This window comes from Anomaloglossus baeobatrachus, chromosome 1 (assembly GCF_048569485.1).
Source record: "Anomaloglossus baeobatrachus isolate aAnoBae1 chromosome 1, aAnoBae1.hap1, whole genome shotgun sequence".
NCBI lineage: Eukaryota > Metazoa > Chordata > Amphibia > Anura > Aromobatidae > Anomaloglossus > Anomaloglossus baeobatrachus.
Genome location: NC_134353.1, coordinates 882,153,034 through 882,167,692, shown reverse-complemented (window position 1 = coordinate 882,167,692; position 14,659 = coordinate 882,153,034). Strand labels below are relative to the sequence as shown.

General features: G+C 48.3%; 1 protein-coding gene across 1 annotated transcript in view; it reads left to right on the top strand.

Annotated features, from left to right (window-relative positions):
• Positions 1–912: 912 nt before the first annotated feature.
• The window catches only part of LOC142301760 (granzyme A-like), a 51,933-nt gene continuing 38,186 nt past the window's right edge, over positions 913–14,659 (top strand). Inside the window, exon 1 of the mRNA XM_075342784.1 lies at positions 913–989. Coding sequence (XP_075198899.1) covers positions 913–989 — 77 coding nt within the window. The remainder of the gene's footprint in view (positions 990–14,659) is intronic.

Sequence of the window (14,659 nt, the reverse complement as noted above, 5' to 3'; positions counted from 1 at the left end):
GCAATTACACATGCGATCTCGTATGCGATGTGACCCGCCCCCATCGTATGTGCAGCACGGTCCATTTGTTGCCCGTGTCGCACAAACGATTAAATGCCGTCACATGCACTTACCTTCCATATGACCTCAATGTGGGCGTCGAACATCCACTTCCTGAAGGGGGAGGGACGTTCGGCGTCACAGCGATGTCACAAAGCGGCCGGCCAATAGAAGTGGAGGGGCGGAGATGAGCGGGACGTAAACATCACGCCCAACTCCTTCCTTCAGCATTGCCGGCAGGACGCAGGTAAGCTGCGTTCATCGTTCCCGGGGTGTCACACACTGTGATGTGTGCTGCCTCGGGAACATTCAACAACCGGACGTTCAATTTTTAGTAATTGAACGACGTGTATGCGATCAACGGTTTTTCGTTCAATCACAATCGCACGTAGGTTTCACACAGTACAATATCACTAACTATGCCGGATGTGCGTCACTTACGACGTGACCCCGCCGACACATCGTTAGATATATTGTAGCGTGCAAAGCCCGCTTTATTCTTACAGGTTTAATTGCGTAGTTTTTTTAGGGGGGGGGTTACTGTTTTAGTGGCTTAAAAAAAAATACTGAACTTTGTAAAAAGAAAAAAAGTGCTACCATGGCATCCAGTATCTCCAGACATGTATCTTGGCAGACAATTAGAAAGGAAGCTGCCAGCAGTGGATCATGATGTTTGGAAAATTCATTCAGTATAACAGAACATTCCTCAGACAACCATTAATAACCTCATTAATAAATTGAGATATTTTTTAAAATGTTTCCATTTTTCCATATTATTAATATGAATCATAGTAGATAGATGATATATATATGGTACTTTAGGTAACATATGCATATTTATGTTTTTTACACTGTGTTTATATTAAGAAGGAAATGTTGAAAATGTACTATGGAAAACATTTCTTAAGGTGGCAAACAGTATCAAAGAGGTGCAGCATATCCACAAAGAGGTGAGTAAATTTAGAATATCTTATTCCACCACATCCCTCAACAAAAGAGAAGGAAAACACCAGTCTTGATGAATCAGGGTGATATTGAGACCATCAATTATCACTGATTGCGATCAACATTGTAACATTTTTTGCAGGTATATGCAATAAAAGGTGCTGTAATCATGCGTCTAAAGCCCGCTTTACACGTTGCAATTTCGCATACGATAGCGTATGCGATTTGCAACGCCACCATCGTATGTGTGGCACGTTCAATTTGTTGAACGTGCCGCACACACGATTAAACCCCGTCACACATACTTACCTTCCATACGACCTCGATGTGGGCGGCGAACGTCCACTTCCTGGAGTGGGAGGGACATTCGGCGTCACAGCGACGTCACGCGGCAGTGGCCAATAGAAGCAGAGGGGCGGAGCTGAGCGGGACGAAAACATCCCGCCCACCTCCTTCCTTCCGCATTATCAGCGGCAGCCATGGGAGGCAGGTAAGTTCTGTTCAATGTTCCCGGGGTGTCACACACAGCGATGTGTGCTACCCCGGGTACGATGAACAACCACACGTTCAATGCTAGAAACAGATACGATGTGTATGCGATGAACGTTTTAACGTTCAATCGCAATCGCACGTACCTGTCACACACTGCAATGTAACTTACAATGCCGGATGTGCGTCACTTACGACGTGACCCCGCCAACACATTGTAAGATATATTGCAGCGTGTAAAGCGGGCTTAACAGAGTCAATGATAAATCATATGACTGTAATAATTTATAAAGAATTTACAAATCACATGATACAGTCTGAGCTAGTGAAAAGAATTAAAGAGAATCTGTCAGCAAGTTTTTGCTATGTAATCTGAAGACAGCATGCTGCAGGGGTTAAAGCACAGAATTCAGGGATGTCTGTCTTGTCAAAGTCCAATCTGTTGTTTTTAGCTATGTTTGTTTAAGCAGCAGGACTTATCATTCCTTGGACTACAAGGGGGCGTTCCAGTCTTACAGAAGCCCGGCATGCCCATTCCTTTGATGGACACCTCACTGTCAATGCACTATCTCTATAGAGAGCCTGGTGTAGGCGTGAGCAGCTCTCAGCTCTGCTATATGGCTAAATCTAAAAATTCTGATTGTGTCAGAACAGCTGCGAGTAATCTAAGGCTACCGCAACGTGCGCACATAGCCTAAGTGATACATCGTTGGATTTAGAGTCTCTTTCCCTATATTATGATGCTCTTAGATCAGGTACCAAAAACCTGCTGACAGATTCCCATTAATCATATATACTTTTGTATCTTGCACTGCCACCTGATGGTTGTACAACATGATAGTCTCCTACCACGTAAGCAAGCAAAAAGTCATAGGGATTAATTTTTCATTCTTACACTCGTCTCTCATCTCACCCTAAGTTTTGTCTTTTTTGTGGCATATTTAATTTTTTCAGCAGAATTTAGTCTTTTTTTTTCCGCATCAAAGGATGTGTTTCATCTGCATTTTTGCAGTGGCCGTGTTATTTAATAACTGCAGCTTTTTAAAAAGCAGCACAAAAGTAGTAACAATAATAATAATAATACAAATAATTCATAATTGGGGGCTAGCATAAAATCTGGAGAGTCATCTGTAGAGAGAAGTAACATATTTAAACATGCACTAAATTTATGTAAGACTTTGCCTCTCTTCGCATTAATCTCCTCTGTAAAGTTTGGTTCACACCCTAAGGACCTTCCAGCTGAATGTACAGCATCAGCCTGAACACATTTATCCGGATTACTGTCGTGCCATTACAGATTAGTGAGCACATTCATTCATAAATACTGTGATTTCGGTGGTCTGGAGTGTTGTGTTATTCCTCTAATCGCTCCATCAGACTTAAGCGGGCTTTACATGCTGCGATATCGTTAATGAATTATCGTCGGGGTCACGGTGCTTGTGACGCACATCCGGCATCATTAACGATATTGCAGCGTGTGACAAGTATGAGCGACCTTAAACGATCGCAAAAGCTGCCAAAATCGTTTGCCGCTGAGAGGTCGTCCTGAAACTAAAAATCGTTCTCTGCTTATTAGCGATGTTGCTCATCGTTCCTGCGGCAGCACACATCACTGCGTGTGACACTGCAGGAGCGACGAACATCCCCTTACCTGCCTCCACCAGCAATGCAGAAGGAAGGAGATGGGCGGGATGTTACGTCCCGCTCATCTCCGCCCCTCCGCTTCTATTGGACGCCTGCCAAGTGACGTCGCACGAACCGCCCCCTTAGAAAAGAGGAGGATCGCAGGCCAGAGCGACGTCACAGGGCAGGTATGTGTGTGTGACGGGGGTAAGCGAGGTTGTGCGGCACGGGCAGCGATTTGCCCATGTCGCACAACCGACGGGGGCGGATACGATCGCTTGCGATCTCGCTAGCGAGATCGCAGCGTGTAAAGTACCCTTTAGTCCCATTGATATTACAGACTGTTCAAACAATTACAAAAATGGAGGGCTATACTCTATTTTGCTAAATGGATTGCTAAATATATGTTCATAAATATAAATGTGCAATAAAATCAGAAATACAGTATATATGATATACTGATATATATATATATATATATATATATATATCTCAATTTATCTGTATATGAATTTTAAAGTACGGCAAAACATATTGGTGCTAAGGGCTAGCACACACGGCGATTAATACGAAGTGAGTGGAATGAGATGAAAAATCGCATTTCACCCGGACCAATGTTAGTCTAAGGGGCAGCTCCCATGAGCAATTGTTTTCTCAGCCCTAATTGGACCGAGAAAACAGTCACAGCATGCTGCGGGTGGAATGCAATCCTGTTTCACTCGCACCCATTCAAGTCTATGGGTGCGAGAGAAACATCGCACTGCACTCACATTACAGCGGAAGGGAGTGTGATTCTCACTTCAGCCGGCAACAGAGGAGATAGGGAGATAAATCCTTCCCTCTCCTCCACAGTGCCGGCCCTCCCCTCCGCAGCTGTGGTCTGATCACACAATCAGATCACACTCGCATGACACTCGGCTCCTGCTGTGCTTCAAGCGTGAGCCGAGTGTCCTTCAAGGACTCGCACTAATCCCTGTGTGGCCTCAGCCTAATAGAAATAAAATTATATATACTGCATATAGTTTACATTGACTTCATGTGCAAATATAGACTGTAAAACACTGCCATCCAGTGTTCATTCAGGAAAACAATAGTTTAATTTAATTTTTGATTAAAATTAAAAATAAAAACATGGCCTTTTGCTTTATTTTTAAATGATATTTATATTTCCTTTATTTTGTTTTCATTCATTTATTTTGGCACCTTCCTGCTGCAGCCAATTTTTATATGCCCACTTTCGCTTTTAGCTATAGAGTCTTCACATTTTTACTTTTCATTAAACATAACCATACGTCGGCTTTTTTTTTCTGTGGGACAAGTTGTAGTTTTAGATGGCACCATTCATTTTACTGAACGAAGGGAAAACTGTTATGTGAAATAATAGAAAACATCCATTGTTCTTATTTTTTATTTTTGTATTTCTCACATTCAATGTGCAATATAAATTACCTGGTCTCATGTACGGTACGGCAATACCAAACCTGTAATTTTTTTTTTTCAGATTTTAGTGGTTAAAAATAAATTCCTACATTTGTAAACAAACATGTTTTGGTTTGTGTCACCAATTACTGAGACCAGCCACTTTTTAATGTGCTGATCTTTTTGGGATGATTAAAAAAAATAAAATTATACCATATTAGTTCCTACTGGGAACCTGACAGAGAAGCTTTAATTATGTCTCTTCTGCGCCCATGGGGGGCACTGCATTGGATGGTGAAGGTGGGCAGCGTTATGGTGCTAGTGTGACGCCCTGGAGTCCAGGGGTCACAGGTCATTACACACACCACATACCCCCTCCCCACACTAGGAAGGTAACACCCGTCACTCAAGCCCTGATTGCCTCTCTCAGTGCTAGACAGGCACACCAGGTGAGCGGAGTCAGACGGAAAGACACGCCCACCGAGGAGTCTGCTGGGCTGAGACAGGAAAAGCAGTTGAGTGTAGTTGTGGTTAGAGAGAGTGAGGATGTGGTAGTGGAGCAGTACAGTCGTGTGACACACAGCTCTGCTCGGGGCCTGGGTAGGAGGCCAGGACCGATACACAGTCAGGCAGGCAGACGGCAGGGGCCGCCTGCAGGAGACCGGGAACACGACCGGTGGAACCGTAGGGACCGGAGCTGGGTTGGGGCCCGCCGGACCCGAACCGGGGAGCCAACAGTCTACCGGAGCACCAGGAAGGGTACTCAGACCCTGACTAGGCCATAGGCCACCGTATAGTCAAATTAACTGATTGAGGTCTGGACCTCACGGGGTCCTTTCCCACCCAAAGTCCCGATTGACGGCAACAGCCCAAAACTGACTGGATAACAGCCACCACCAGAGGCCATAAATCTGAGTGCCAGCGCCTGCGGGCAAAGTAACTCCCACGACATACCCGCCGGGGAGCGGACCACCCGTGCTTAGGCACCGTGGTCCACACAAGCTTAGGTGCAGGAGAAAGGAGGACCCTGTCATACCGTCCAGTGCTGCAGCCGGCCGTGGGCCTCCCATCTTCCACCTTGTTTGGTTTACCAGCGCCTCTGAGTGACTTAATTGTGAGTACCACAGCATCTTACCGCACTGCAGCACGGCGCCCCGCACCGCAGCTCCCCCGCTACCGGGCTCCGGGACACACCGCCCCTACCCACGGAGGGGTTAACAACCGAGCTGCGCCCTTTCATCTCTCCCGGGAGCCCCACCATCTTTACCGCAGCGGTGGTGTCCCATATCACCACAACCCGTGGGTGGCGTCACGAAAACCACCCCAACACCAGCATCCCCGCATCCCCCGCGTGCAGCGCCAGCCTCCCCTTTCAGAGCGACGTGACCCCCGGGTCCGTGAGGGGCTTGAGCCACCACGAGCAGTACTAGCACGGTTCCGAGCGGCTCGGCGGCCGCAGCCGAGGCCGTGGGGCAGTACACTTGCGTACATTTCACTTAAGGGGGCTTTACACGCTACGACATCGCTAATGCGAAGTCGTTGGGGTTACGGAATTTGTGACGCACATCCGGTCGCTTTAGCGATGCCGTTGCGTGTGACACCTATGAGCTATTTTGCATCGTCGCAAAAACGTGCAAAATCGCTCATCGGTGACATGGGGGTCCATTCTCAAATATCGTTACTGCAGCAGTAACGAAGTTGTTCCTCGTTTCTGCGGCAGCACACATCGCTCCGTGTGACACCGCAGGAACGCGGAAGCTCTCCTTACCTGCCTCCCGGCCACAATGTGGAAGGAAGGAGGTGGGCGGGATGTTCTTCCCGCTCATCTCCGCCCCTCCGCCTCTATTGGGCGGCGGTTCAGTGACGCAGCTGTGACGTCGCTGTGACGCTGAACGAACAGCCCCCTTAGAAAGGAGGCGGTTCGCCGGTCACAGCGGCGTCGCCGGGCAGGTAAGTACGTGTGACGGGTCTGGGCGATGTTGTGCGGCACGGGCAGCGATTTGCCCGTGTCGCACAACAGATGGGGGCGAGTACCCACGCTAGCGATATCGGTACCGATATCGCAGCGTGTAAAGCGGCCTTTACACAAGTTAAAGGGGTGGTTCACTATTAGTTTAACAAGCCACATTGATATAACGTTGAGAAACAAGGCTTCTATTGTGGTCCGCTCTTCCCCATTGTGTGACCCAGGGCTCAATGACCTCTGAGATCCAGTGATGTCATGTCAATTTCCAGTTGACCCGACATCACCACGGCCGGCTCCAGTCTCCGTGAGTGACTGGGCTATGGGTGGCGTTTCCCCGCTCGTCTTCACGGCACTTTGCAGTGAAGAAAACATGCTGTACTGCTGTGAAACTGGGCTGTGATGAGCCATGAAACTCCACACACAGCCTAGTCACTCATGGAGACTGCTGCCCATCTCAGTTGATGTGACATCACCGAATCTCAGAGGTCACGGAGCCTGGGGGTCACGAGAAGGGGATGAACGGACTGCAATAACGCCATTCTCAGGTCTCATCAAGGACTGATGACACATGTAGATAATGTTATCGAAGTATGCAGTATAACCATGTTAACAGTCAATCATCATAAACATCAATATTTACCCATGATAAGAATAGAATCTTCCAGCTGTCTCCCCGACGCGCATTTCTCGTAACATGCTTTCTCAAGGGCCCCTCCACGCTTTAGGTACATCAGAGGCTCTGTAAGCGTGACATGGCATTCACTATCCAATGTATTTCAAGCCCCAAAAGTTGGATAGCGCACCTTCTGTTCTGAACTCTGCCATTTTCACAAATATACATAAAAAAATTCTACCTAAATTTACTGTTAACTTGAAGTACTATGTGTCACGAACAAACATTCTCCGAATCACTGGGGTCCGTTCAAACGAACCAGAGTTGTAATCACAGCTGGTCAGAAATGTAAAATTTGTCTTTGTCAGGAAGGTAAAACAGGTTTCTCGCCCTTTTGTTCCAGGTGGATGTCAACTCTCCTGCCAAGAAAGTTCAGAGATGGCAATTTGCTATCTGTAATTCAGTTCTCTCTACCCAGTGTGGTGGGAAACCCGTCCCTAAATAACGTAGGCTGCACACTCCCTGCTCAGACGCACATCAGTCATCTATACATTAGTCTCTAATTAACTGGGCTGTTGTAGTTTGGCCTCAAGATTTTCCACTTACACAAAGACCCCAATTCATCAAGACCAGCGTTTTTCATTCTGGTCCCCACTATATTTATTAAACCACCATTGAATTCAGGATAAAGGTAGAGATTTGGGCTTAAACATGAGTTCTCAGAAAATGAAGTGTAAATGTATTTTATAAGTGTGCATTTACCAACATAACCATCAACAGAAGGTTGAACTAGGTGGACCTAGGTATTTTTTCAACCTATGTAACAATTAGTGATGAGCGAGTACTAAAAAGCTCGGGTGCTCGAAGCTCGGGCCGAGCCTCCCAAGATACTCGTGTACTCGGCCCGAGCAACGAGCCCAATGTTATCCTATGGGAGACCCGAGTATTTTTGTGAAATGACCTCCCGGCAGCATGGAGAAACCCTAAAAATGTCACAAAAGTCTCAGAAGAGTGCTCAAATGACATGGCAACAGCATGGGGAAGACCCCTTGAAGCATTTATCACTCAAAAGTCACAGCTGTGAACAATTTTGTCCGCGTTTTACGCCATTTTTACGGACTCACCAGAAAACCTTCCAAAATGACCCCAAAATGATTTTTCATGGCGGAAATGTTAAGGGCACATACCCAATAGTGAGATAGATCTGGTGTATGTTACTTTTTGAGATCAATACATGAAAGATTTTACGTGAAAACATTGTGTGGCACTCCGATGTCCCTGAGAAGAGACGTACATGAAGGCCTCTTGAGTCTAATGTGCCCATTTTGAGGAAGTGAGTCTTTGTAGTATTTTCCTTTGCCAGGGCAGTCCTAAATTGTGAGGTTCACCAATGCCCCTGCATACAGACGTGCATGAGGGCCTCAAAACATTAAGTGTCCATTGTCAGGAAGTGGGTGTATTATAGTATAGCCCTTAGGCAGGGCAGCCAAAAATTGGGAGGCTCCACATTGTCCCTGGGTAGAGACGTGCATGATGGCCTTTAAACCTGAAGTGCCCATTGTAAGGAAGTGGGTCTATTTCAGTATAGCCCTTTGCCAGGGCAGCCAAAAATTGGGAGGCTCCACATTGTCCCTGGGTAGAGACGTGCATGAGGGCCTCAAAACATTAAGTGTCCATTGTCAGGAAGTGGGTGTATTATAGTATAGCCCTTAGGCAGGGCAGCCAAAAATTGGGAGGCTCCACATTGTCCCTGGGTAGAGACGTGCATGATGGCCTTTAAACCTGAAGTGCCCATTGTAAGGAAGTGGGTCTATTTCAGTATAGCCCTTTGCCAGGGCAGCCAAAAATTGGGAGGCTCCACATTGTCCCTGGGTAGAGACGTGCATGAGGGCCTCAAAACATTAAGTGTCCATTGTCAGGAAGTGGGTGTATTATAGTATAGCCCTTAGGCAGGGCAGCCAAAAATTGGGAGGCTCCACATTGTCCCTGGGTAGAGACGTGCATGATGGCCTTTAAACCTGAAGTGCCCATTGTAAGGAAGTGGGTCTATTTCAGTATAGCCCTTTGCCAGGGCAGCCAAAAATTGGGAGGCTCCACATTGTCCCTGGGTAGAGACGTGCATGAGGGCCTCAAAACATTAAGTGTCCATTGTCAGGAAGTGGGTGTATTATAGTATAGCCCTTAGGCAGGGCAGCCAAAAATTGGGAGGCTCCACATTGTCCCTGGGTAGAGACGTGCATGATGGCCTTTAAACCTGAAGTGCCCATTGTAAGGAAGTGGGTCTATTTCAGTATAGCCCTTTGCCAGGGCAGCCAAAAATTGGGAGGCTCCACATTGTCCCTGGGTAGAGACGTGCATGAGGGCCTCAAAACATTAAGTGTCCATTGTCAGGAAGTGGGTGTATTATAGTATAGCCCTTAGGCAGGGCAGCCAAAAATTGGGAGGCTCCACATTGTCCCTGGGTAGAGACGTGCATGATGGCCTTTAAACCTGAAGTGCCCATTGTAAGGAAGTGGGTCTATTTCAGTATAGCCCTTTGCCAGGGCAGCCAAAAATTGGGAGGCTCCACATTGTCCCTGGGTAGAGACGTGCATGAGGGCCTCAAAACATTAAGTGTCCATTGTCAGGAAGTGGGTGTATTATAGTATAGCCCTTAGGCAGGGCAGCCAAAAATTGGGAGGCTCCACATTGTCCCTGGGTAGAGACGTGCATGATGGCCTTTAAACCTGAAGTGCCCATTGTAAGGAAGTGGGTCTATTTCAGTATAGCCCTTTGCCAGGGCAGCCAAAAATTGGGAGGCTCCACATTGTCCCTGGGTAGAGACGTGCATGAGGGCCTCAAAACATTAAGTGTCCATTGTCAGGAAGTGGGTGTATTATAGTATAGCCCTTAGGCAGGGCAGCCAAAAATTGGGAGGCTCCACATTGTCCCTGGGTAGAGACGTGCATGATGGCCTTTAAACCTGAAGTGCCCATTGTAAGGAAGTGGGTCTATTTCAGTATAGCCCTTTGCCAGGGCAGCCAAAAATTGGGAGGCTCCACATTGTCCCTGGGTAGAGACGTGCATGAGGGCCTCAAAACATTAAGTGTCCATTTTAAGGAAGTGGGTGTATTTCAGTATAGCCCTTAGGCAGGGCAGCCAAAAATTGGGAGGCTCCACGTTGTCCCTGGGTAGAGACGTGCATGAGGGCCTCAAAACATTGTTCCCATTGCAAAGGAGCGGGTCTCCTGTCGTTGTAATGTCCATTCTGCAAAGAATGGGCGAAAAAATTTACCACTGGGGGTATACCTGAAACAAAGACCTAACTATTGTAACGGTCATCATGATGGCGCATGAGGAGAAGGAGGAGCAGTCCAGCGATTATCCAAAGTCGAGAAGTGTACCCATGGGTGAGTGGAGGTACATGGCAAACTTTAAATTCCGCTCTCATTTGCTGGTGGTGTGGTGAAGTCTGGCCCAATCCAACCCTTGTTCATCTTTATCAGAGTCAGCCTGTCAGCATTTTCAGTTGACAGGCGGGTGCGTTTATCTGTAATGATTCCACCTGCGGCACTAAAAACACGCTCTGACAAAACGCTAGCAGCAGGGCAGGCCAGGACTTCCAAGGCGTAGAGAGCCAATTCATGCCACGTGTCCAGCTTGGATACCCAATAATTGTAAGGCACAGAGGAATGTCGGAGTACAGTTGTTCGATCTGCAAGGTACTCCTTCAGCATCTGGGCAAACTTAGGATTTCTTGTGGCACTACCCCGCACCTCAGGGGCTGTGGTACGTGAGGGGCTGAGAAAACTGTCCCACATCTTAAAGACTGTTCCCCTACCTCTGGCGGATTGGACTTGTGCCTCTCTCGGCTGTACGCCTCGGTTGTCCACTGATTCCTGACCTATGCCGCTAGCGTTTTGTGAGGGGAATGCTTTGCCTACTTCCGTGAGTATGGCCTTCCGAAACTGCTGCATTTTGGTTGACCTCTCATCCACGGGAATAAGAGACAAAAAGTTCTCCTTGTAGCGTGGGTCTAACAGTGTTACCAACCAGTAATGATTGTCGGCCAAGATGTTCTTAACGCGAGGGTCACGAGACAGGCAGCTTACCATAAAGTCAGCCATGTGCGCCAGACTCTTAACAGCCAGGACTTCAGTAGCCTGACCAACAAGATGACTGAACATGCTGTCCTCCTCCTCCTCCTCCTCCTCCTCCTCCTCATCTACCCTGTCCTCTGGCCAGCCACGCTGAATCGAGGATATGACTGGTGTGCATGTCATATCCTCAATTTGGCCGGAGAGTTGCTCCATGTCTTCATCCTCCTCCTCGTCATAGTCCTCCACTGCACGTTGTGATGAGACGAGGCTGGGCTGTGTGTTATCACCCACACCCACTACTGTTTCTTGCTGCAACTCATCGCGCTCCGCCTGCAATGCATCATGTTTGTTTTTCAAAAGGGACCGTTTTAGAAGGCAGAGTAGCGGTATGGTGACGCTAATAATGGCGTCATCACCACTCACCATCTTGGTGGAGTCCTCAAAGTTTTGGAGGATGGTACATAGGTCTGACATCCATCTCCACTCCTCAGGTGTTATGTGTGGAGTTTGACCCATTTCCCGACGGCTTAGGTGATGCAGGTACTCAACAACTGCCCTCTTCTGCTCACATATCCTGACCAACATGTGCAGAGTTGAATTCCAACGCGTGGGGACATCACACACCAGTCTGTGAGCCGGAAGATGCAAACGGCGCTGAAAGCCGGCAAGGCCGGCTGAAGCAGTAGGTGACTTTCGAAAATGTGCAGACAGGCGGCGAACTTTTACCAGCAGATCAGACAGCTCTGGGTATGACTTTATAAACCGCTGAACCACGAGGTTGAGCACATGGGCCACGCATGGAACATGTGTCAGCTGGCCTCGCCTCAAAGCCGCCACCAGGTTCCGGCCATTGTCACAAACGACCTTTCCTGGCTTTAGGTTCAGAGGTGTGAGCCAGTGATCTGCCTGCTGTTTCAGAGCTGTCCACAGCTCTTCTGCATTGTGGGGTTTGTCACCTATGCAGATTAGCTTCAGCACAGCCTGTTGCCGCTTCGCCGAGGCAGTGCTGCAGTGCTTCCAGCTTGTGACTGGTGTGGAGGGCACAGTGGATGAGGATGCGCAGGAGGAGGAGGAGGCTGAAGAGCATGACATTCCGGAGCTGTAGAGTGTGGGTGAAACACTGACTGAGGTAGGGCCTGCAAACCTTGGTGTGGGAAGGACGTGTTCCGTCCCTCGCTCAGACTGGGTCCCAGCTTCCACAATATTAACCCAGTGTGCCGTCAACGAGATGTAGCGGCCTTGCCCACAAGCACTTGTCCACGTGTCTGTGGTTAGGTGGACTTTGGGTGAAACAGCGTTGTTCAGGGCACGTGTGATGTTTTGTGACACGTGGTTATGCAACGCGGGGACGGCACACCGGGAGAAATAGTGGCGGCTGGGGACCGAGTAACGTGGGACAGCTGCCGCCATCAGGTCACGGAATGCTTCTGTCTCCACCAGCCTAAAAGGCAACATTTCCAGCGCAAGCAGTCGCGAAATGTTAGCATTTAGAACTGTGGCATGTGGGGTGTTGGCAGTGTATTTGCGCCTGCGTTCAAAGGTTTGCTGAATGGATAACTGAACGCTGCGCTGGGACAAGGACGTGCTTGATGATGGTGTTCTTTCTGCGTAGGCAACTGCAGGTGCAGGAGTGGAGGAGGCTTGTTCGCAGGCAGCATGGACAGAGGATTGGCTCGCATGCACAACCAGCGAAGACGTAGCAGTGACATCAGCAAGCACTGCTCCTCGACTCTGTTGTACTTCCCACAAAGTCGGGTGCTTGGCTGACATGTGCCTGATCATGCTGGTGGTGGTCAGGCTGCTAGTTTTGGTACCCCTGCTGATGCTGGCACGGCAGGTGTTGCAAATGGCCTTTTTTGAATCATCTGGATCCAACTTAAAAAACTGCCAGACTCGTGAAGACCTAACATTTGTACAGGCACCTTGTGTCGTCGTGTTGTTACGGGGAACGGTTGCCTGACTTCTGCCTGGGACCACCACCCTGCTTCTTACTGCCTGTTGTGATGCTACGCCTCCCTCCCCCTGTGCACTGCTGTCCTCGCTCTGCATATCCTCCTGCCAGGTTGGGTCAGTTACTGGATCATCCACCACGTCGTCTTCCTCTTCCGCACCCTGCTCCTCCTCCTGACTTGCTGACAATTGTGTCTCATCATCGTCCACCACTTGTTGAGACACGTTGCCAACTTCGTGAGAACGTGGCTGCTCAAATATTTGGCTATCTGTACAGACGATCTCCTCATGACCCACTTCAATATGAGCTGGCGAGAGGCCAGAATGTGTGAATGGAAACGTGAACAGCTCTTCCGAGTGTCCAAGTGTGGGATCATTAATGTCCGAGGAGGACGTGTACTCAGCCTGGTGGTAGGAAGGAGGATCAGGTTCAGAAATGTGCGGTGCAGTATCACGGCTACTGACACTTGACCGTGTGGAAGACAGAGTGTTTGTGGTGGTGCCAATCTGACTGGAAGCATTATCCGCTATCCAACTAACAACCTGTTGACACTGGTCTTGGTTCAAGAGCGGTGTACTGCTGCGGTCCCCAAGAATTTGGGACAGGACGTGCGAGCGACTAGATGTGGCCCTTTGTTGTGGCGAAATTAGAGCTTGCCCACGACCTCGGCCTCTGCCTGCACCACCATCACGTCCACTTCCTTGTTCCTTGCCAATGCCCTTGCGCATTTTGCAATGCTGTGCACTGCTGACGTGTATATTCACTACTTGTGCGTTATATCAAAGTTTCTGGAAATTGCACACCAGTGCACCTGTACGCTGCCACCAACAGGCACACACGTGCGGTTTTAAAAACCAAGCACGGACGCAATAATAACCTAACACAGGTTTTAGGAGCAAAAATTAAGAACTCTGACACTATCAGCCACTGCTGACTGACGTGTATTATACACTACACTTGTGCGTTATATAATAGTTTGGTAAACGCACACCAGTGCACCTGTACGCTGCCACCAACAGGCACACACGTGCGGTTTTAAAAACCAAGCACGGACGCAATAATAACCTAACACAGGTTTTAGGAGCAAAAATTAAGAACTCTGACACTATCAGCCACTGCTGACTGACGTGTATTATACACTACACTTGTGCGTTATATAATAGTTTGGTAAACGCACACCAGTGCACCTGTACGCTGCCACCAACAGGCACACACGTGCGGTTTTAAAAACCAAGCACGGACGCAATAATAACCTAACACAGGTTTTAGGAGCAAAAATTAAGAACTCTGACACTATCAGCCACTGCTGACTGACGTGTATTATACACTACACTTGTGCGTTATATAATAGTTTGGTAAACGCACACCAGTGCACCTGTACGCTGCCACCAACAGGCACACACGTGCGGTTTTAAAAACCAAGCACGGACGCAATAATAACCTAACACAGGTTTTAGGAGCAAAAATTAAGAACTCTGACACTATCAGCCACTGCTGACTGACGTGTATTATACACTACACTTGTGCGTTATATA